General features: G+C 36.9%; 1 protein-coding gene across 1 annotated transcript in view; it reads right to left on the bottom strand.

Moving 5' to 3' along the window:
* The window catches only part of LOC150100817 (uncharacterized), a 975156-nt gene that overhangs the window by 241744 nt on the left and 708464 nt on the right, over positions 1 to 24948 (bottom strand). The window contains exon 31 of the mRNA XM_090401910.1: positions 1264 to 1390. Coding sequence (XP_090258036.1) covers positions 1264 to 1390 — 127 coding nt within the window. The remainder of the gene's footprint in view (positions 1 to 1263; positions 1391 to 24948) is intronic.

Raw genomic sequence — 24948 nt, 5'->3', positions numbered from 1 at the left:
AATTAACAAGTATTTGACACTAAGAGGGCAAGAAGAGTTCCAGAGGAAGACCAAGGTTTAGGTTGATTGATTCAGATAGAAGTGCCCTAGAAAATGAAAACATTAGATATGAGAATATTGGAATACTTACAAGTAATAGACTAATGTGGAAGAAAATTGTTGACAAGACATTAAAAATAAAATGAAGTTAATCATATAGTACTGTCAAATACTACATGACCTTTCATTTAATCTGTACATATCTTGAAGGTACATATCAAGAAATTTATAATGATGGTTGTAAAGAAAATATGGACTGCTGTAACTGCAGCATGAGGTGATTTTAGAGTCTGGAAATTTATATTTGAAGATACGTTAGTTTTTTTTGCAGATATATTACGTTGGAAGTACGAAACCTTCACTACATCTATAAATGTCAGTGACAAAGAGAGCAGTCAGATATAATTGTAATGATGCAGAAAGAAAGAGACCCCCAAAGAATGAAGAAATTAGATTTATCTTCTGCAAAAGTAGGAAGAGAAAGGTTGTAAAATCAGAACAAGCTGATTATTTGAAATAGTCTGGCTTCAAGAGTTACATGAGTAACTATCAGTTTAGTAGTTGGAAATCATGCATGTTTTCTAATATCAGAAGAGACCAGGAATAAAATGACATAGTTCATGACATCTGTATGAGAGTGGTCTGAAAGTTCTTGGCCTAACAATGAAAAAATGAATTTATAATTTCAAAATTATTTTTATAATAAAATAATTTTGAAATATTAGTCTCCCTTAAGACTAATACATTATTCCAGCACTGCTCCAGTGCCTTTCTGAGATCTGTTAGATCTCAGAAAGAATATCATATGGTCTGTCTTTCACTTCTGCAATTAGATTGATAGTTTTTTTTTTTTTTTGTCTGGATGCAATATGTGCTATGGTTGATGGATTTTCACATCTAAGTTTGCAATCGATGCTGGTAGCTGGTGTTCCATTAAGACATATATTCATCACCTTTTTTTAGTTGGCTGCAAATCCAATGCACAGTTTTACTAATGACAGTTAACTTTTAGATGTGTCCATTAAATATTCATAAAAAATTTGTCACACACCTGACAACTCTGGCAAAATATAAGCATATCCACTTTCAAAAGATAGAATTAGTTATATCAACAAAAGATTTTAATTCTTGAAATAACAACAAAAAGAAATGCTTTTGAATTCTCATTCATGAAAACGAGATGTATTGCTAACTGTAAAAAGCAAAAACATCTAATATACTGACCTTTAGGACCTCTGTCACCTCTGTCACCAGGAGGACCTCGAAATCCAGGTAAGCCAGGCAAACCTTTAAATCCAGCATCACCTTTCATTCCAAAACTGCCATGATTTCCATATTCACCTTGAAATCCCTATCAGAAAAATTCTTATCATAATAAATAATGAAAACTGATAACATCATAATACAGATAATATAGGATGAATTCATTTCTGAAGTATGATGCACGATACGACCCCCTCAGATTAGAAACAGCTACCAGTTACTAAAATACTGATTAGTTTGGGTTCCAAAAGTATCTGTGTATTAAGGTTTAAGTGCTAGGAGGGCATCATGTTGGAGGTTTCATGGAGTATTGGCAGCACTAGGAAAGGATCAAAAACTAATTTTAATGCTTCCAATATTTCATCTCAGTCATTGAAACATCTTCAGGGAATACAAATAATACTTTTAACACACACAAAGACAATATGGTACTTAATGAAACATGTGGGTGACTCTAAAGTCCTCTGTGGGATGAATGTTTGTAGATGGTCTAGGTTGTAAACTAGGACCTCTGACAATTATTGTTTCCCTAATTTTGGGAAGTTTTATATATCTGTATTTAATTAAATTAGGTTGATTTCTGAGTGCCACTGCAGAGTCCAAAAACAGTCTTTTCTTTTTAAATTTACTGTGGTAGAGCATGGTGGTTTTCTTCCAGAAGATCCTGTGTGTTTTATCCAATACATGGTCTGCAAGGCCAGATTGACTGCAGATTGCAATGATTATAGAATTTAAAAAATAATAATAATCAGTTCCTTCACCATTCCTCGGCCATCACTTCAGAAGGATTCCAGAAATGCCATCACCATCCCCTACATCCATGGCATTGGAAAAAATAGTTCTTTAAAAAAGTACAACCTCTACATAACTTTTAAGCCAAATTGGAAACTTGCTACCCTTATCTGTTCTACCAAAGATCAGCTTCCTCCTCTCCATCAGCTCCATCCACTATCTGTTTAGAGGAACAGAAATCGTACATCTGCAATCACAACTATGGTCAATCTGGCGTTGCAGACCATGTATTGGATACAATTCACAGAATCTTCTGGAAGAAAACACCATGATCTACCACAGTAAATTTAAAAAGGAAGACTGTTTTTGGAATCTGCAGTAGCACTCAGAAATCAGCCTAATCTAAACAAATGCAGATATCCTTCATATCCTTCAAACTAAGAAAGAAAATCTCATATCCAAATTTCATAGACTAAAAGATCAACAAAACCAATGGACATATTCGAATTTCTCCACAGTGAACGTTAACAACCAACCAGAAGTAAGAAGCAACAGGAGCCACCAATCACTAAAAGGTAACAGTAACGTAGTCAACCTATCCAACCACACCTTAAACAAAGATGAACTCTACTCAGCAAAGGTCTAAATTTTGCCGTAGCACCCAGATCGATGAACAAACTGGATTTTATTTGTAATATTGAAAGAGGCTTAAGATTTATCCCAAATAACATAGCAAACAAAATACATTTAGAAACTGCCAACATTTTAAATCTAAATCATAAGAAAACAACAAATAACTTAATGAAACATGAATTAACGGCGATGAAATCATTACAATCAAATCCGAACATCGTAATAACTAGAGCCGATAAAGGGAGCAGCACCATTATTTTAAACCCAACCACTTATTTAGAAAAAATGAATCTGCTAGTCTCAGAAAATAATATGTACCAATGTGTTAATTATGACCCAACCAATAGAATAAAAAAGAAAACAGAAAAACTACTTAAATCTATTACTACATGACCTGAAGATACAGTCAAAAAACTACTTCCGCACTACGCTTGTTCCCCGAGAATTTGTAAATTCTCGGGGAATGAGCTACCAAAAATACACAAATAAAACGCACCACTCTGGCCAATAGTTGAAAGTATAAATGGCCCGAATTATCACCTAGCCAAGAAATTAGCGGCAACACTCAAGGAGGTGGTAGGTCATTCCCCCTCCTATATCACAAACACACACAACACTTCATAAACATAATCAGACATTACATTAGAAAAAGATGATTTATTAGTCAGTTTTGACATCTCTGCCCTCTTTACGAATGTCCCAATCAATGATACAATTATTCTTTTACAGAACAAATTCCCTCCAGATATCATGGCGCTCTTTGCATATGTATTACGTTCTGGTTATTTTGTTTGGCAAAATGCTTTCTACCTACAAAACGAAGGCACAGCCATGGGTTCACCATTATACCCCCCCCCCCCCATTGCTAACTTTTATATGGAAAATTTTGAGCAACATGCTCTAGATTCCTCTCCTTTAAAACCCAAAGTCTGGCTTAGATGCGTTGACGATGTTTTCGTGATCTGATCCCATGGCCGCCAGTGTATGCACTTTCCTTAGCCACCTAAACAAATGCATACAGTTCACAATTGAGATTGAAAAACAGAAAACACACTTCCATTTCTAGATACACTTGTCACACATCTTCCTTCTGGCAGTCTTTCCTTCACTGTTTACCAGAAACCGACACATACTGGCCAATATATATACACATAAACTCCTAACACCACCCAACACAAAAAGTAGGTGTCATTAATACTCTAAAAAACAAGGCTTTAAAGATCTGCTCTAATCAACATGCTCTGAAAGATGAGTTTAAAGTTATCAGCAATACTTTTCTAAAAAATGGGTACAGCCAAAACACTATTAACAAAATTCTCTACAAGACCTCAATAAAAAACAAAGACAAACCAGACTACAATAAAACTATAACCATTCCTTACATTAAAGGGACATCAGATAAAATAAACAGAATACTACAAAAATACAACCTAAAAGCCACCTTTAAACCTCATGCAAAATTAAAAATCTTACTCAACTCATCCAAAGACCCATTCCCTCTGCTGGCCCACCCTGGAGTATACAGTATTTATTGCGCCTGTAACATACAATATATAGGGGAAACAGGACGCACAATTCCTATTAGACAAAAGGAACATAAACGACACATTAAATATAATAACTCTGGTGAGCTGGCCTTTCTGATCATGCCCTGAACACTTTACATAGAATTGACTGGAAAAGCACCATTTGTTTACATCACACCAAAACGTACGAAAACAAATTTAAGGAAGCCTGTGAGATTCTTATCAAAAACCACCCCAATCTGAACAATAATGATGGTCTAAAAATCCCAAGCATATGGAAGGCACATATTCTACCCATGGAACCTATCTCTCTAAGAGTTAACTATAAACAGGACTGTAGATAATCCAGAATCCTAAATCAAAAATAACAATTGTAATATTAAGAATAGGACATCATTGTTACTGAAAGAAGACTATTTATAAGAAAGATGTTTTTCTCATGTTATCTTAAATAGAATTTAGCTTGATGTAGTTGCTAATTAATTAATTTGTATTTTTTTTTTTCTTCACTAGAGGTCATGCTAGTAGAATAACCGGTGATCAAATCATTGTTTCTTTAGCTTACTGTTGTAATGTAACTCAGCTTGTCCTTGTATATTCTCCAGATGATGATCTTAATATGAAGATCGAAACATCAGGAAATTAAAAGTGTTATTTATAACACGGTTGTAAAGCTCATAATTTCTAAAATGAATGCTAATCACCATGGAATACTGAAAGAAAGTAACTGGTAATTAGTTTATGGAATTAACAACGCATATAAAGTATATTAATTAAAGGTAACTTTAATGAATAACTTCTATATTTCGGCAACGTCACATTGCCATCTTCAGGAACATAAAGATATGGTATGTGCACTCAGGAACTAACACAAAGCAAATGAGGAAGAAAGCAAGAAACTAATATTGTTCCTAAAGTCCTAATGGTGCCCTCTTGCGGGCTAATTTGGTAGTCTTGGCAGTTGGGCTGAAGTTCTCATAATGAAAGTCTCCCAAATTTGGGGCAGTTTCATGCACCCAAATTTGTTGAGGTTAGGAACGTTTTTTAGAGCTGCTGAAGATTCTTTGAATAATCTTTCGTATTTAAACTTGCTGCGAAGAATTATTTTTGTTTTCTTCCAACGAATTTTATGGTGGGTATCTAAGGCATGGTCTGCCAGCCCAGAGCGGCTGTACTGGTGAAACCGGATGTAGTCTTGGTGTTCTGAAATCCTGATATTTGTTGTTCTGCCTGTTTGGCCAAAGTAGGACAATTTGCAGCTGCAAGGGACCTGGTATACTTTATGTTCCCGAAGATGGCAATGTGACATTGCCGAAATATAGAAGTTATTCATTAAAGTTACCTTTAATTAATATACTTTATATGCGTTGTTAATTCTGTAAACTAATTACCAGTTATGTCTAACCAATGTATAAGTCTTGCTACTAAAAGAAAGGAAACAATAATTGTCAGAAGTATCAAACTTTATATCCTAGGCTGCCTACAAATGGCCATAGAGGGCACACCACCTAGATAGGACTTTAGAGTAACCCATATATTTCATTAAGTATTGTAATGTTTTGTGTGCATGTGTGTTAAAGTATTATTTGTGCTCCCTGAAGATATCTCAGTAACTGAGATGAAATATTGGAAGCATTAAAATTAGTTTTTAATCCTTTCAACAGTGCTGTCAATACTTCATTAAACCTCCAACATGATAAGTTCCAAAAGCGTGCAAGTCTAGATATAATATTTAGAACTCAACACTCAAATTTTCATAATGACAATGTCAGACAGGTGGCAGTTCTTTTGAATCAGTCTGGTGTGAGATTGAGGCGAAGGATAAAATATAAAGTTATTTGCTGCTGTGGGCCAGGGGTTCACCATGGATGATTGGAAAGACATGCATTACCAGATTAGTATAATGAATGCAAACTGAGTGATTATTATGGGAGACTTCAACTTTGAAAACATAGACTGGAAGGAGGAAAGATCACATGGCAGGAAGGAAATGAAATTTATACACTCACTCAGAGATAATTACTTGAAGCAGAATATGATGGAGGGAACTTAGGATACAGAGTGCTGGATCTGGTTATAGGATAAAAAAAACCTCTCAATAACTTTTAAGTGATTTTGTGCAGTGCAATGTAAGTGAGATGTGTTCATCGCGAAAATTAAAGGATTTATGGAAGGAGAGTGAAACTGGTGAATGAGTGTATTAAGTGTTTCAACAGTGAGTGCCAGACAGGTGGCTAGCACAAAATGAATGTTAGTAGAGTTGATGGTAGAATCGAAAACATTAATGTAAGAATTAATATTGAATGTGTGGTGGTCGAAATATAAGAGAACAAAAGGGAACTGAATAAGAAAATAGCACAATTGCATGTTATCCTTCACAGGACAAACCATGAAATTGAAAAGTTGCAGAAGCAGCAAGAGATTAGCAAACCTGAGAAGAGAAAGAAACATGTAGTCAGAGGTAAAAATCAAGATCATGTGAAGAAACAAGAAAAACAAGGTAAGAAGAAAATTATGTATGGAGACTATGACCAGAAGAGTTTTAATGAAAGACTAACAAAATAATGTTTCCCTGACACAAAAATTAATGATATTAGTAATGCCATTTGGATGAAAAAATGGTAAAAGCAAAAGAACTAATTGTCTTGGTGGGCACTAATGATCTGGGCAGTGAGAAGTATTCTATGAGGGAGGATGTGAGAGTTTGGACAAAGCAAAAATGAAGAGAAAGGAGATGATTGTATGTCTCCTACCACAAATGATAGAGGCAAACTGAGAAAGAGGACAGTCATAGCAAACAACTCAATACACAGATTATGAAGAAGGAATGATGCAGAATTTGTGGACCTATGGTGTCAGTTTGACAGAAAGAAGTTTCTATAATGCTGATGGACTGCACCTTAATGGTTTTGGTGTCGAGAGAGAGAGCTTTGTTCACTGAGCATACTGAAGTGCAAATTGTCGAAAACTTAAGAATTAGGGTGGTTGTAGTTGAATGTGTGCAAAGATGCCTACGAGGAGAGAGAGTGTGAGAATAACCAACAAGTGCAGAACTTTTTTTGCTTGAGTCTCTCGAGCAAAAATTTTGAATAGGATAATCAATTCAGGAAGTAAAATGATGCTGCAGTTTCTACATACTAATGCTGAAAGTATTAGGAACAAGAGGGAGGAATTTTTGGCATTGGTTAGTGCAACCTCACCAAAAGTTATAGGCATTAGTGAGATTTTGCTAACAGTAAATGCTGTAGTTACAGGGATAGTGTGAAGTATTTAGTATTTTCAGGGAAAATAGAGACGATAGTATGAGAGGAGGGAGGGAGTATGCTGATGAGAGCAAAAGAATTGCAGTCAAAAAGGAACAAGAGATAGGTGGGAGGGTGTTTGTTCATTTCAGGCAGTCTGGTGTGAGATCAATGCTAGTAAGACAAAATATATGGTTAGTTGCAGCTATAGGCCAAGGGTGGTTCCAGGGATGATGTGGAAGACATGCATCAGCAAATTATACAATGATTGCAGTTCAAGTGATTATTATGGGGGACTTTACTATGGAGATATAGATTGGAAATAAAAGAGATCACATGGCAAGGTGGTGTATATAATTTATATACCTACTGAGAGATAATGATTTGAGGCAGCATGTGAGGGAAAGGACTCAGGGTGCAAGAATATTGGACATGGTCGTAGGATGACCATGTCCAATATTCTTGCACCCAATCAAAGGCAATTGTGGCCAAGATGGCCACATTGCCTTTGATTGGGGGAAAGTGATCATGCAGTCTTGACTTGGTAGATTGTACAGCATAAGGAATATTCTGTCAGTAATGGGCATATTTCAAACTACAAGGTAAGTGATTAAGGCAAGTTTAGGAGGAAGCTTGAAGCTATGTCATGGCATAAAACCCTGAAAGGAAAGGATTTTAATAGTGCATGGGGGATAGCTAAGGGGCATCCAGAGGAAGCAATATTAAATTGTATACCTAAGGTAAAGAGGGTTAATCAGGTTACGTGGAACTACAAGGCAGGTGATTATGACAGCTTAGGAGGAAGCTTGAAGCTGTGCCATGGCATAAAACCCTGCTAGTAGTGCATAGGAGATAGTAAGGGACATCTAGAGGAAGCAATATTCAACTATATACCTTCGGTAAGGAGGGTTAATCAGATAGGAGTGCTGTGAAGGATATATAAGGAGAAGAAAGGTGACCAACAAGCTCATGAACAGTATAAAGGTCAGGCAAGAAAGATGACCAGTGTGGTAAGTCAAAATCAGATTATGAGAAAAATTAGCTACGCAGGCCAAAGGAAATCCAAAAGTGTTCTTTCGTTATGTGGCAAGTAAGAGGAAGAATAACCTTAATGAGTGCTGATGATGATAAGGTGACAGAAGCAGATAAAAGTAGTTGAGAAAACAAGTGGTCACTTTGCAAGGGTATATCATACAGGTAAGATTGAGACTGTGACAGATAAATACTGCAACATATGTGACAGGCTTACAGGGGAATAGAGGTGGATGAATTGGAGGTTCTCAGAATATTGCGGATTGTCAACGTAAATACAGATATGGGATGGGCTTAGATGGGAATCAGCCAGTGCTTTGTGGGAATGTGCAAGGGCAATGCCTCTGACAAGGCTTTTTAAGTCGCAGCTCTGGTAGAAATCCAAGGGAGTGAAAGAAGGGCAAAATAATTCCTTTGCATAAGGGAGGTTCTAAGACTGCAGTAACAAATTATAGACCAATTAGTATCTCAGGAGTTGTAAAAGTACTGGAAAAATTTTCACAAAGAGAATTCAAGAATGGGTGGATAAAAATATGGCCCTCTAGGAAGAGCAACATGGCTTTGTGAAGAGTCAGTTATTATTATTATTATTACGAGGAGTCCTTAGACTCATCGAGGGAGGCTCTAAACATCATATCAAGAACAACTATTTGGCATTCACAAAGTTTCTGTCATACTTTGCTTTGAATTCATTTACAGTAATGGCACCCATAACAAACTGACAGCTTATTCCACTCATTCACCACTCTCCAAGTAAAAAACCTAGTTCTAACACTCTTACTAACAACACTCTTGCTCAGTTTCCATGGATGGGCCCTTAGTTCTCCCATCACCAGACCTGTTCTGAAAAATATCCTCTGAATTAATCTTGTAAAAACCCTTGATTAATTTGAATGTCTCAATCATATCACTCTCTTTTCCACCTATCAACCAATTTCTGTAACCCACAGATCTTCAACCTGTTCTCGTAAGGTTCATTCCATAGACCAGCTTTCTTCTTGGTCACTCGCCTCTGGATCCTCTTTACCTCCTCCCCCATCAAGAAGAAACTCTAGTGCCCAGATCCTTTCTTTTAGTGTTACACGGTGATCAGCATTCATTTTAGAAATTATGGACCCCACAACTATGCCACAAATAACCATTTCAACATCCCGACGCTTTGATCTTCATATTAAGATCATCATCTGGAGCATATACAAATATACAGGTTATGTCTTAGTAATTTTTTTAGAACAGAGTGATAGCTGAGTTAGATAAAGGGAATGGATTCACAATGATTGCTGGTTTCACAAAGGCATTTGACAGAATACCATGTGGAACTCTGTTACACAAATTAGAACTAATGGAGATGGATATGACACTGGTTATGTGATAAGGGATGGGGTGCCAGACAGATATCAAAAAGTGGTATATGGAGAAGTAGAATAAATACAAAAAGGAAACTAGTAGCATGACACAGGGTTCAGTGCTAGAACCACTACTGTTTAATTTGTATGTTAGTGATTTAAGATATAGCCTGAAAAGAAATATTCAGTTATTTGCTGATGATGCAAAATTAGATAGAGCAATAGTGAATCAAGCCAATGAGGAGAGCTTGCAGATTGAATTAAATAGGCTGTCAAATATGTGCAAAAGAAAATGGATATTTGTTTAATATGAAGAAATGTAAAATGATGCATTTTGGGATAAATTTATTACAAGCTGTGTACCATGTTAAGGAAACTTTGATGCAGGAAATAGATGACTTTGGGATGTTAGAGAGTCGAAGTTTAGAAAATACATTGATAAGGCAGCTCATAAAATTACTTTGCTATTCATGAACATAGTAATAAGTAGCGATTTGGCCAAATGGTTAGCATATCCTCTCTCCAGCCAAAAGGTTGCTGGTTCAAATCACACAGTGGACATGGATGTTTGTGCCTGTGAAAATGCTAATGGTTGGCAGTAGATGGCATTGGTGTAGTTGCGGTTCATTGTAGTTGGTAGATTTAGTGGTGAAGACGTTATAGAGCAGGTGCCCTCCCTCATCACATATTAATAATAACATGTCGTCTCCATCCAGTAGGTCGACTGCCATGTCTCTCCACCAACTTCATTCCTCATAAAAACTGGATATATTCCAGATCTATCCAGTTTTTAAGATTACTGCTCCAAGTAATTCTTTGCATTCCTCGTTCCCTTTACCCCTCCCAGGATGACTTTTTGTAGACTGTCATGTCTTAGCAATTGTCTGTAATATTTGGCCTTTCTTCCTTTGATAGCTTTAAGAAGACTTTTTTTTCTCCCATCATTTGTAGAACTTCTGCATTCATTTTCTTCTGAGTCCATGACACCCTGATAATTCTTAAAATCCACATCTCAAAAGATTTAATTTTTATTATTAACATTTGACCTCCATGGAATCAGAGAATCATTGTGGGAGGTCACACTATTGCACACAATGCTCATCCAACCATGCCTTAAACTGATTCAATGTGTCTACACCCACAACACACTCAGGCAATGCATTCCACAAACCAACCACCCTCCATGCAAAGAACCTACTCCTCACTCCTCTGTTCACACCCTAGCTTATATGTCTTAATCATATCCCCCCCTCCTCTTCCTCCTATTCACAAGGCTCTGCAACTTACATTCTCTCAATTTGTCCTCATACTTCACATTCCAAAGACCACTGACTACCTTTGTGAATCTTCTCTGGACCCTTTCCAACATATCCTCATCACCATGAAAAACCTGGCAACCAAATCTGAGCACAATAATCCATATGAGGCCTGATCAAGGTCTTATACAATGGAATCATAACCTCTCTATTTCTGCATGTCAGGGTCCTCTGCATCATTGCCATTATTCGATGTGATGTCTTCACAACTTGTGCAATGTGGCCCCTGAATTTAAAGTCCTTGTCCACCATCACTCCTGGATCTCTCATCTCCTCTACTTCCATTAAAGTTTCCCCCACAAAGTGTATACTTTTGCATACAGTTCACCCACCATTTCTAGATCCCTTCTTGGCTTGGTGCCAAGAATAGTCGATTCATGCTGAAGGGGAGAAAGAAATGAAGGATGTACGAATTGGTCGCCAACATGCGAAATCACGTGCTTTCTTGTCTGTCGCTGTACTAGTACTAGCTTGATTTTTGTTGTTCTCTTTTTGCATTATTTTTTTATTATTAATTTGTATGATGGATCCAGTACAGTCAACAAGTTCTATTGTTACACGTTTCAGTAGCTCTTGCAAAAGAATATTAAATAATGTGCTGACATTCTGCGAAAAAGAATCATCAGAAGGCCGTCTTCTTGTTCCCCTTTCTCAAGTCATAAAACGTGCAAGTGCAATTGCGGGCGTATCGGGGTCGACTGTTAAAAGAATTCGTAGGGAATCAAAAGGTGAAGGTAAGCCAAAATTTAAATCTCCTAAAAAAAAGCGCCAGAGAAAGAAAACCATCAAAACCGTAGCTTTGAATGATTTTGATGTAGACATTATAAGAAGAGCTATTCACGAATTTTACGTGGTCGAGAAAAGAGTGCCAACTGTTCCGAAATTGATTCCTGTGCTTAAAGAAAAAATTAATTTTCCTTGGAAAAGAGAAACTTTAAGGAAAATACTTCATGAAATCAGATTTTGTTTTAAAAAGTCCCAGAATAAAAGGAAACTTATCATGGAGCGAAGTGACATTGTTTTATGTAGAACGCAGTATTTGCAGGTATTAACACTCAATGTTACACAGCAATGTTCGTAAAAGAAAAGCTAAATTTTCCGACCTGTAATAATAAACAAACTCGGTTTGTTTATTATTACATCCCAGAAGACAGACTGATTACCCTATTATCGGAATGGATTCTCCTTTTTCTGACATGCGCAGAACTGTCGAGGGACCTCAAATCGGTGGGCGAACTATACCTGTTCTACCAAATGAAAGAACTCTGAAATGTCAAGTAACTCCCTCTCAACAGTTTAAGATTCTCAATCATATCACCTCTTCTTCTATCTACCAAACTCTGCAATCCACATTACCTCATCCAATCTTCATAACTAACATTGTAAAGTCATGATACATCTTTGTTATCTGCCTCTGCACTCTTTACATGGTTAATTTATCCTTTTCAAATCATGAAGATCAAATTTGAACATAATAGTCCAGGAGTGATCTGATCAGGACATAATACAATGAAATGACTTATCTCTACAGTTCAGCATCCTTTTCAGTATTGCAGTAATCCTCTGGGTTACCTTCACCACCTTTGCAATATGTTTCCTGAATTTCAAGTTTCTATCACTCATCAATCCCAGATCCCTTGCCTCTCCCACTTCCTTCAGTACAATTCCTCCAAAAGAATATGAAGCCTCCAATCGATGTAGTTTTTCAAAAATGTCATTCTTCCTCAGTCATTTCTCCTGCTATTGGCCATATAGCAAAAATTTCCTTAGAATTTTCTTTGGATCTCAGGGCCAATCTCTTCTCATATTCCAGTTTTGCCTTCTTTACCATACTAGTCACTCTCCTGTCCTGAGTCTTATATTCTTTATACATCTGCTCTCCACTCCTCTCTTTATATCTATTCCATAATCTCTTTTTTTTATCTGCAGTTCCTGTTTGATATTGTTTGTCATTGACTGTACACCAATTTGTGTTCTCTTGTTAACTCGAAGCATACGTCTTGCTATTGCTGCTAGTAAATATTCCTTCAAAAGGTTCCCAAGCACCGATGATATATTCCTCCCTCCATAGAATTGCCGTAAGTTGATATCCAAGATTAGATTATAATCATGTGTCTTATAATTCCACATACATTCCCTTCTCTTTGATACTTCATCTTCCAAGTCAAAACCACATGGTCACTCTCTCCAACTGGGGGTAGGGAGAGATGCCATCTCAGTCATAATCATCTCTTCCGATGCTATCCAAATCCAAAACTCTTGAACCTCATGTTCCTTCTATTAGATGTTGCCTAAGACATTTGTTCCTCAAGAATTCTAGAAATTCCGTTCCCTTATTACTACATGCATTTCCCTCTTCCCAATTTACTGCCATAGTTAAAATCTCCCATAACAATCATTCTTCTTGTACTTGCCAAACTAAACTGCCTAAATATCTTCTGCTCTTCATGCTCTGTGCTCCCTGGCTTGTAGCAACACCCCCACTAAATATCCAGTCCTGTCCACCTCTTCCTCACACCATATGCTTTCAAAACCATTAGTGCCAGTGCCCTCCAAATCCTCTACTCTCCGAGGACATGTCATCACTAATCATAAGCCTCCACCACTGTGTTTACCCTTCCTATTCTGCCAAAAAATGCTATACCCTGTTAGTTGCATTCCTCTTAGCATATCATCTTCCATTAACCATGTCTCAGAGATCTTAATAAACTTTGGACAGGCTGATCCAAAGCCTGTCCAAACTTTATTGGGCTTATTAGTGCCATCATTTCATCTCCTTTATTCTGCATTAGTATGAAGAATCAAGCCATTGTCACTGTTTCTATACCTATCATTATCTCCTCCAGACTCCACTGGATTCAGCATTACCGAATGTATTTCTCTTTCTCCCAGCAGCTATTTCCACTCACCAGAGGCCATCCCTGCTAGTCCACCCTGATAATTCTAGTTTCCCTGCATTGACACACATCTGGAGAGATTGCTGTTCAGACAGCAGCAATCTCTCTCTCCAGATGCCTATGTGCTTCCTTATTCAAATACAAGCCATCTCTCACATACAGTTCATCTCTGTCCTCAAATGCCCTCTAAGCATCCATGTGTTCCAAGCCTATCTTTCAACACATGCTATTATACTATTCGTTATTGATGCTCTTCTCCACAGCTCTGCATTATCATACCTGGGCAACACACATGCCATCTTTTCTCTCTGTCTTCTTCCATTCAACTTTAGATCTCTTGCCACCTGATTTACACTGTCTCTCAAGTCATTTTGTGCCCACCATCACAATCATCTCATCCATCCTGTCATTTAATTACCATAGTCACGCTTTCTAATGTTCCTGCAGGCAAATGCTCCTCAGGCATTCTACTTGCACACCATGGATCAGTGTGTCTCCATACAGCACACCTGTTACCATTCTGTTTCTTCTTTCCTCACTGCATCCCTCACTCTCTCTCTTCTTTAACACTTTTTTTCCCCTTTACTTACCTTGTCCTGTTATCTCTCCATTCTTGGTTCCAGCACTCGCTCCCATTTTTCTCATTCTCTCTGTTTAACTGGTTCTCCTCTTCTATCCCCATAACTCTCTCTCTCACTCCTATTCTGATTTGCTTTGCATTCAATGTTTTCAGTCACCTAATCTCCTCTTTCATGCTTCTGAACTCTCTCTCTCTGTCTCTTTGCAAGCCACCTACTCTTGCTCACCATTCACCATCCCAGTTAACACCATCTTTGAAACTCACATACCCTCTACTTTTATTTTTTTCATTCATATTCTTCTCATTGTCCTCGCCCACGTTTATGCTGCTCATCTCTCTCTCTCTCTTTCGGTTGGCATTCTTGTCCCATTTCTAACATAATGCTGCCAAGGTTCGTTATGCCAATGTCTAAATCACAAAGATTTCCATTTTCTACATTTTCTGATATGCACTCCCCGTTCTCTCACCTGCTTTATATCTGTTTGAATGTATATATTCCGCAAGCACCACATACCACTAAATCCCATAGTATGCTGTGTAAAACATAGTCCTTAAATGGGGGGGGGGAGAGACATGGTGATAAGCCACAGGCAAGCTGAGCTGTCGCTGCCACCATTATCAAATATTGCACAAAGAATTACTACAAATTATACTAAAATATTATGTTTTTTTAGTAGAAATTCCCCAACTACAAATTACCCACAGACTAGATGTTGTATCTAGCTTTGATTCCCCATAATTTAAAGTAAAAAACTAATAAAAGTCCATGTGGTTAGCCTAGTGGCTGTGCACTTTGCAACCATATGCCTGGGGAAGGAGTGTTCTAGGTTCAATTCCCATCAATGACGTGAGGAGCTGAAGGATCTTCCTCAGCCATAGCTAAGTTAGCCGGTCTTGGGCGTGGACAGTAGGGTTTTTTCCCCAGTTTATTCTGGGGTTTTTCATCCCGCAAAGCAGGCAAATCGGCCTTGAGAACTTAACACTACGGACATAGGATACACCAGGGCATAGGGCTAACCACCTTATCCTGTGGACGGTTTGAGGTCTGATGATTAATAAACCCTCGACACTGCAAGGTAAAAGAGGGTAAAAGGAAGATGAGATGAGAAACTCTAATAAAAAATAATGAAACTTATCGTTTTTTTTCACTGCTACCTCTTAATGCATTCAACTCTGACCTTGTCCTCTGGTGGACTCCTATAAAAATTCATTTAATTTGAATTTTTCTCTCTTTAGATTTTTTAATTTTCAAATTTGTATAAGGGTTTTTAGATTCCAATTCCAATAAACGTACGAAGATTTTGCTGGTTTATGACATGGGAAACCTCGGTCCTCCCCCTGCCATGCACATATACTGACTGAGTCATTGTGCACTTTATTATCTCTTAGAATTTCCATCCATATTGCTACCTTATTAAGGAAAAATAAAACAAGGTAAATTCCCATTTCCTTCCTTGTCCAGCAATAAGATTTTAAAGGGGTTCAGTGTGCTAGTCACTGATAATTCTTTATGATTTTCTGTCTGCCAGGATATCCTTCTCATCATTACCACTTTAAGGAGAAAAAGAAATGGCTCAAGGAAAGTCTGGAGAAGTCACATCTAATAAGTGGTATCAGTGAAACTTGTTATAGATCTAGGAATGCGCTGTTGTGTTTGGATATAAATCCTAGCTGTATCAGAAACAAGGGAAATGAAATGATTGCATTGATTGAGTTTGTTCACCTAAAAATTGTTGGAATAAGTGAGACATGGATGGATGATATCCTGACTGGAATACAAATGAATGGGTATGATGTATTTCATTAAGTTAGAAAGAGTAAAAAGGGAGATGGAGTACTATTAATGATAGAAAAATAGCCAAGTCCATACAAGGTAGAGAGATGCAAGGGGGAAATAGTGGTAGTGGTTTTTAGGTAGTATGGTGTGAGACAGATGTGAATAGAATGAATTACTTCATTGGATGTTGCTTTAGACCTGGTAATATGGAGGGTAGCAACCACAAAATATATAGGCAAATAGGAAAAGGGTGACCACAATTATGGCAATATAGATTGAGATGACAAGATAGCAACCGGAATTAAAGAAAATGAGTTTCTGAAGTTTTTGATGTAGTAATCCAAGATCCTCAAACCTTGTGTTCCCAACAGAGGGAACACAAGGTTTGAGGATCTTGGATTTGTTCATTTAATCAGAAGATCTTATTATAAACGAGGTGTCAAATCTTTCTCCAGTTGGTGAGAATGACCATGAAATGATTACCTGAGTGTTTGCCAACCATATGAGGACTTCCGTGAGGAAAGAATATATGTGGAACTACAAGGCTGGTGATTACAAGAAGCTCAGGAGACAGCTTGCACCTGTAGCATGGAATGAAGAGTTAGGTGGAAAGGAGATCAATGCTGCTTGGGTGATATTCAAGACTTATCTAGTAGAAGCAACGTCTAAATGTATTCCAAAGGTCAAAAGGTTAGATAAAGTAGGTGTGAACTGGATGAATGAAGAGATTTTGCATGCAATACATAGAGAAAAAAAAAAAAGGAATTATGGAAGCGACATAAGAGGAGTGGTAATAATCAATTCCAGGATAATACAAAGTCTATGCATGGAGGGTGACTCAGTTGGAAAGGGCAGAAAGAATTTAGTATGAGCAGAAGTTAGCTAATGAAGCCAAAAATAATCCTAGGGATTTCTTTCAGTATGTAGCCAGCAAAAAAAAAAAAAAAAGAATCATTATGGAAGGATGATTTTGATTGGAGAAAACAGTATAAGAAAAACTGCTACAGAGGATATATATATATATATAGTTGAGATATTTAATGAGCAGTTGATAAAGGTCTTTCATTCTTGTGAATGTGACATCATGAAGTGTTTTAGAGCAGTGGATGAGGAGAGACTGACTGTGAGTGAGAAAGAGATACATGGGAAATTTAAGCAAATTTGCTATTAATAAAGCTGTGGGACTTGATATATCACCCCATACCTTGAAGGAATGTGCCAGAGAGTTGACATCTGCCTTGACACATTTGTTTAATACAAGTCTTACAATGGGTCAAGTTCCAAAGGAGTGGAAGGAAGGCAAGATTATACCACTTAATAAAGGAATTGACAGAATTCAAGCATTAACTTATAGGCAAATCTGTGTGTCAGGTGCTGTGATTAAAGTGTTGGAAAGGCTGGTGAAAATCAGGATCCAGAATTTGGTTGACAACAATCTCATAATCTTTAATGGATAGCACTGATTTGCTAAATGCAGGTATGTTTTAGTAATCTACTTACTTAATACAATAAGGTGATAGCAGAATTGGACATGGAAGATGGATGCACAGTACTATACTTAGACTTTGCAAAGGCTTTTGATACATTACCATATGATAAGTTGACAGTCAAACTAGAGTAGATGGGGTTGGATTGTATTAGAGGTTGGTTGTCTGATAGGTATCAACAAATTGTGTATTAGGGAGCAATATCCCAGAAGAGGAAAGTCACTAGTGGTGTGCCGCAGGGGACACCATTAGTGACACCACCAACTCTGTTTTAGGACCATTACTGTTTAACCTATATGATAATGATATTGGGGAAGATTTAAATGGGAATACAGTTTTTTTCAGATGATACAAAGGTGGGATGAACTGTGAGGAGTAGAGGAAATGTTGTGTCCATACAAGAAGACTTGAATAGACTGAGTGAATGGGCATGATAGTGGAGATGGCAGTTCATTGCTGTGAGATGTAATGTTTTAATATTTGATAAAACAGATGGTATATAGAATTTACTCGTGGGGGGGGGGGGAGTGTATTGTTGGAGGTAGAGTAAAGAGATCTTAGAGTGATGGTGGATAAGGATCTCAAATTTAGAGAACATATTGCCAAAATTGTGAGGACAACACAACAATGGCAACAGTATGGAGGACATTGATTTGGTAAGGCTCTGATTAGGCCACATATGGATTAGTATGCGCAGATTCGGTCACCTGGATTTCAAAAGGTTGATGAATGTTGGAGTGGGTCCAGAGGTGATTGACAGAGGTGAATAAATAGTTTCTTATCTCTGGAATGTTAAATATGAAGAAGGGTTGAGACAATACATTTTGAAAAGTCTAGTGGATGGGAGAAAGAGGGGGTGATATGATAAAGATGTACAAGCTGGCAAGAGATTGTTATAGAATTAACATTGAAGAGGTTTTTCATAAAATGGCGGGAGATTAAGGAAGTATTGGGGAAGATGTGAGCAAGGGAATAAGAAACAGGTTTTTTTTTCCTTGAGAGTTGTGAATGACTGGAATGCCGTGCCTGAGAGCATGGTGTCTGCAGAGAATTTGCATGTGTCTTTAAAGCACAGTAAGATGAGCTGTATATGACAAAAGGAACCTCCAAAATGAGTCCACGACTCCATGGGGTCTTAGGGTGATGATAATAACATTCCACTGTTCAGATGAATGTTTTTGCTGTCTTGACATCCGGCTAGCTGTGACTTATAAGAATAACATGCATAAGAATACTAAGAAAGTAATTCATATATAAGAATGCTGGCAAAACACAATCAGTATTCTTACTGATCCATTTTCCATTATAACTATTTCCAGTCTGAATTCAGCTAATATGTCCAAATCACAATCACAACCATCTCACCATGGGCATGGATGTTTGTGATTGTCTGAGAAAATACTAGTGGTGGTGGTGGACAGTAGATAGCATTAGTGTTGATGATGTGGTTGGTGTATGAGGTTTAGTGGTGGAGAAGGAGAGCTGTAGAATAGGTGCCTTCCCTCGATAAGTCTTGGACTCCCTGGAGGTGTCAAATAATAATGATAATACTTCAAACAGAACTGTAACATTATATTCTACATACCTCAAATTAGACTGCACACACACACACACACACACACTACACTACACTTGTTCCTCTTACACTAGTGTCTCTCATTATCTCCTCTGTTCTTGCTTGCATTTCTTACTTACCTCTCTTTATCTCTGATTATATACTCTCATTTTCCTCCTTTATCCCTTGTTCTCCCTTCACTGGCATCAAAGAAATGCAGTAAGAGGAAATTTCCTTTGCTTTTTTCATTCTCCTGATTTTCTCTCAATTCCTCTCTCTCATTCCACATGACTTCCTCTTACTCCATTTCTTTCTCTCCTTTGTGCTTTCATTCTCCTGACTCTCTCTCCACTTCTTTTCCTTTGATTGCTTGTTCTCCTGATTTTCTCTCTACATTTTCTTCTTTGTATCATGGATTTTAAAGCTAAGTGGCCTGTTCTGTTCTCATGACATTGCTTTCTTGGTCTTTAAATTCTTCTTTTTCCATTTATTTTATATTCATATGGTACAATTAAAATGAACATATCTCATCTCATCTTCCTTTTACCCTCTTTTACCTTGCAGTGTGGAGGGTTTATTAATCACCGGACCTCAAGCCGTTCACAGGATAAGGTGGTCAAGCCAAACGCCCCAGTGTATCCTATGTCCTGTAGTGTCGAGTTCTCAAGGCCGGTTTGCCTGCTTTGCAGAATGAAAAACCCCAGGATAAACTGGGGAAAAACCCTACTGTCCATGCCCAAGACCAGCTAACTTGGCTATAGCTGAGAAAGATCCTTCAGCTCCTCACGTCACCGACGGGAATTGAACCTAGGACACTCCTTCCCTAGGCATATGGTTGTGAAGCGCACAGTCATTAGGCTAACCATGCAGACTCATGAAATATATATATTGATATATATATTTCATGAGTATATTGATCTTTAATTGGCAATTGATTTAGAAACATCTAATGCTAACAAGTTTTGCCAACGGGGCTGTTTGGCTTCTTCAGGGCTTATAACGGTAAGAGAAAACTCAAAGTGGCTAGTACAGAGAAAATGGAGTAACACTATCGTATAGATTAAAAAAGAATGCGTCACATGTATTTAATGTAGTTTTGAGCAAAATTAAATCCTGGTAGACTGAGCAATCTTATTAAGGTTTTCCATATGTCAGCTATTATCATTCCCTGGTTTCTGTTAAGATTTTCTCCAGAACAGAGGACTACTATGGCTTCTTTGAAATTTCTACAATGGAAGTCTTCTTCTAGATAAGGTATGGAGCTGCTGTTCCAATCAATGGTATGGTTTGTAATAACGAAATGATGGGCTAGACCTGAATTGTCTGTTCTGTTGTTATTAACATCTCTTATATGTTATTTTTTTCGGATTTCGAGGCTTCTCGACATCTATCTTATATAGTTTAGACCAGAAGTACATGGGATGTTGTACACTCCAGCATGTTTGAAAAAATCATGAATGTCTTTTGGTGATCTTAAAACGTGATGACCGGTTTAAACGCAACTCTGATGTTGAAAGGTTTAAAAACGTTTGCGATATTTTTCGATATTATACCTGCATAAGGAATAACTATGGATGATCTGTATTGAGTAATGGTAGATTGTTGTTGATGTGGGAGATTGCTATGAAGAATCTTGTTGATTAAATTCCTTGGATAGCCATTTTTTATTAATGTCTCTGATATATGTGTAAGTTCATCATAAGAGTTCTTTTTCTTCTGAGATGATGTTCGTGGCTCTATTTTGAAGCATGCGCATTATGCTGAGCTTCTGGAAAATATGACGAGTTGATTTGAAATGAAGGTAGTGTCCAGTGTGTGTTGGTTTGTGGTAGACTGTTAGTTTGATATTGATTAGGGTATCCAAAAATGGTAACTGATTATCTTTTTCCAGTTCCAAAGTGAATTGTATTTTTTGATGGAAAGAATTAATTTTGGTTAAAAAGTTCAAAAGAACTATTTTTGTGTCCCTCCAAATTATGAAGACATCGTCTACATATTTCCACCACTCTAAAGGTTTTGGGTCTAATTTTGAGAGGATGTCTATTTCTATCTTTTCCATGAACAGATCTGCACAGGGCAGTGAAAGGGGACTGCTCATAGTTAAGCCATTTAGTTGCTCATATATCGTTTTATTAGGGTATCCAAAAATGGTAATTGATTATCTTTTTCCAGTTCCAAAGTGAATTGTATTTTTTGATGGAAAGAATTAATTTTGGTTAAAAAGTTCAAAAGAACTATTTTTGTGTCCCTCCAAATTATGAAGACATCGTCTACATATTTCCACCACTCTAAAGGTTTTGGGTCTAATTTTGAGAGGATGTCTATTTCTATCTTTTCCATGAACAGATCTGCACAGGGCAGTGAAAGGGGACTGCTCATAGTTAAGCCATTTAGTTGCTCATATATCGTTTTATTAGGGTATCCAAAAATGGTAATTGATTATCTTTTTCCAGTTCCAAAGTGAATTGTATTTTTTGATGGAAAGAATTAATTTTGGTTAAAAAGTTCAAAAGAACTATTTTTGTGTCCCTCCAAATTATGAAGACATCGTCTACATATTTCCACCACTCTAAAGGTTTTGGGTCTAATTTTGAGAGGATGTCTATTTCTATCTTTTCCATGAACAGATCTGCACAGGGCAGTGAAAGGGGACTGCCCATAGTTAAGCCATTTAGTTGCTCATATATTGTTTTGTTCAATTTAAAATAATTAGATTTAAGGCAATGACCAAAAATCTGAGCCGTATCTAAGTAAAGAGACTGTATAGGATACTGATAACTTCTTCTACTGGGATGTTGGTAAACAAAGATACCACGTTCAAGCTAGCGAGAATGTCTGTCTTTAAGATCGAGATGTTTTTCAATTTTTCAATAAGGTGCTTTGAATTCTTAATGTAAGTGTCTGATTTTTCTGATATATCCTTTAAGGAGGCTGGAGAGGTGTTCGGACAATAAATATGTGGGAGCATTTCTTCTGTCAATGATCGGGCGTAGCGGAACTCCACTTTTGTGGACTTTCGGGGCACCATACAAACATGGCGTCAATGGGCGTAGTGACTTCAGATTCCGTTGTAAGTCTGTGGACCAATTAGTCATGTTTCATAATAAGTTATTAGTGTCCTTGTGGTTTTTCCATGTTGGGTCCGACTCTAATATGATAGGTTGATGAATCTGATAGTGATTCTGCAATCTTGGCTATGTAGTTCTTAGTGTTTAAAATGACTGCACACATTACCTTTGTCTGATTTAAAATTGAGAGAGCTCTTTTTTCTTGGGGCGTTATGTTTAGGTTAGGTGGCATTGAAGTTGAAAGGATAATAGCACATTTTAATCTCAGATCGTTTCAGGAAAGGATGAGAGTGCTTTCTCTATGTTACCGATGATGTCGACCTTAGGAATATGATCTGAGGCAATGGCGAAACTGAATCCTTTCTTAAGTATTTCAGTTTCTGGTTATGTCAATATATGGTCCAAAAGGTTAAAAATTACTTTTTCATCAGAGTGGCTCAGTCCAGATTTGTAATACTTTTTCATATAGCATATTGAATTTTTTGATTCGAGTTTTTTTTACTAATTAGAAAAGCCTTGTTGGAACTGTTGTAAATCGTCTTATCTAGAAGTCCATAAGTTGCTCTCTATGTTATTAGAAATAACTTCAAAAAGTCAGAACCACGAACGGTCTATTCTGTTAAGTTCAAATCTGTCATGTTGTATTCTTTCATGTAGTAGAGCCAGGGATGCCTTGGTACATATTCATTTTGCTCTTGAGTGGAATTATTCTTTAAATGTTAAAAATTATTCCAAAGTTGTTAACATTTATTTATTGACATAGTTATTCCTTATGAAAGTACAGTGTCAACAAAGATCACAAAACATTTTAAACCTTTCAACATCAGAGTTGCGTTCAAACCGGTCAAGACTGTCCATCATGTTTTAAGATCACCAAAAGACATTCATGATTTTTTCAAACACGCTGGAGTGTACAACATCCCATATGCTTGTAGTCTAAACTATATAGGACAGATGTCGAGAAGCCTCGAAATCCGAAAAAAAAGAACATATAGGAGATGTTAATAACAGAACAGATAATTCAGGTCTAGCCCATCATTTTGCGATTACAAACCATACCATTGATTGGTACAGCAGCTCCATGCCTTATCTAGAAGAAGACGTCCATTGTAGAAATTTCAAAGAAGCCATAGTAGTCCTCTGTTCTGGAGAAAATCTTAACAGAAACCAGGGAGTGATAATAGCTGACATATGGAAAACCTTAATAAGATTGCTCAGTCTACCAGAATTTAATTTCACTCAAAAGTGCAAAGCGTGCTCTCACGATAGTGGCTAACACAACACGCTCCATGTATGTAATGTTACGCGTTCTGTTTTAATTTATACGATACTGTTACTCCATTTTCTCTGTGCTAGCCACTTTGAGTTTTCTCTTACCATTATAAGCCATGAAGAAGCCGAACAGCCCCATTGGCGAAACTTGTTCGCATTAGATGTTTATAAATCAATGGTCAATTAAAGATCAATATATATATTTCATTTTAATTATATGTTTGAATGACCAAATACAATCTCAACAATGAACATTCATATGATATTTTTGGCAGTCTGCTGTTGTCCATTCAATTAAAATGCTCTAAACCATTTTTGTTTATATTTACTTCTATAGTAGTTAATTGGTTTTGTATTGAGAGATTGTAAAATTTTTTCATTTGTTTTTATGGTCCAACTTGGTATATCCAGCTATTTTTTCTGAGAAATTTCATCTCTGCTGTTTGAATCAGTTTTTTACGGTCCATGTTTCACTTCCATATAATAAAGTTGTTTTAGATAGAACATTATATAGTGTGATTTGTTTGAGGTCAACATTAGTGAACAAACAGTCTATCATAACACTCCTTATATCATCCATTGTCTGCACATTCACCACCCTCTCAGGTAATGCACTCCATGCTCTTACCAATTTTCATATAAAAAATTTACCTCTTACCTTTGAACTGACCACCTCCTTTTGCAACCTTCCAGGGATGGCCTCTTGTCCTTGTTCCTTTCCCTTTCTACTATATGAAAAATCTCCTCAGTGTTAATACAATAATAACCCTTCAACAGCTTAAATATCAACCACTAATATCACATCTGTTACATTTCTGACTGATCACCATAAAAACACTGTCATATTTCAAATAGCACTGCAACATTCTATTCTATCCACCTCAAATTAGACTGTACACACACACATTACACTCCTCACAACCTCACTTATTCTTCTTACACTAGTGTACCAGGGATTATGCCATTTACTTTGACAAAATTTGATATTTTAATGTCTATATCTTTTTAATCTTCAAAAGATAAGTCACAACCCAGGTATTTGAAGGTATTAACTTGTTCCAATATTTTATTATTTATCACTATTTTACTTCTTATTGGGTTTTCTCCTTTGAAAGCCATTACTTTTGACTTGACTTTTGATATTCTCATATTATATTGTTCTGAAATTCCATTTAATGATTTT

The sequence above is a fragment of the Typopeltis vanoorti genome, chromosome 12 (assembly GCF_054136105.1).
Source record: "Typopeltis vanoorti isolate ZY-2024b chromosome 12, IOZ_Tvanoo_1.0, whole genome shotgun sequence".
In the NCBI taxonomy this organism is placed as follows: Eukaryota; Metazoa; Arthropoda; class Arachnida; order Uropygi; family Thelyphonidae; genus Typopeltis; species Typopeltis vanoorti.
Note: the sequence above shows the minus strand (reverse complement) of the source record. Positions and strands in the feature narration are given on the sequence as shown.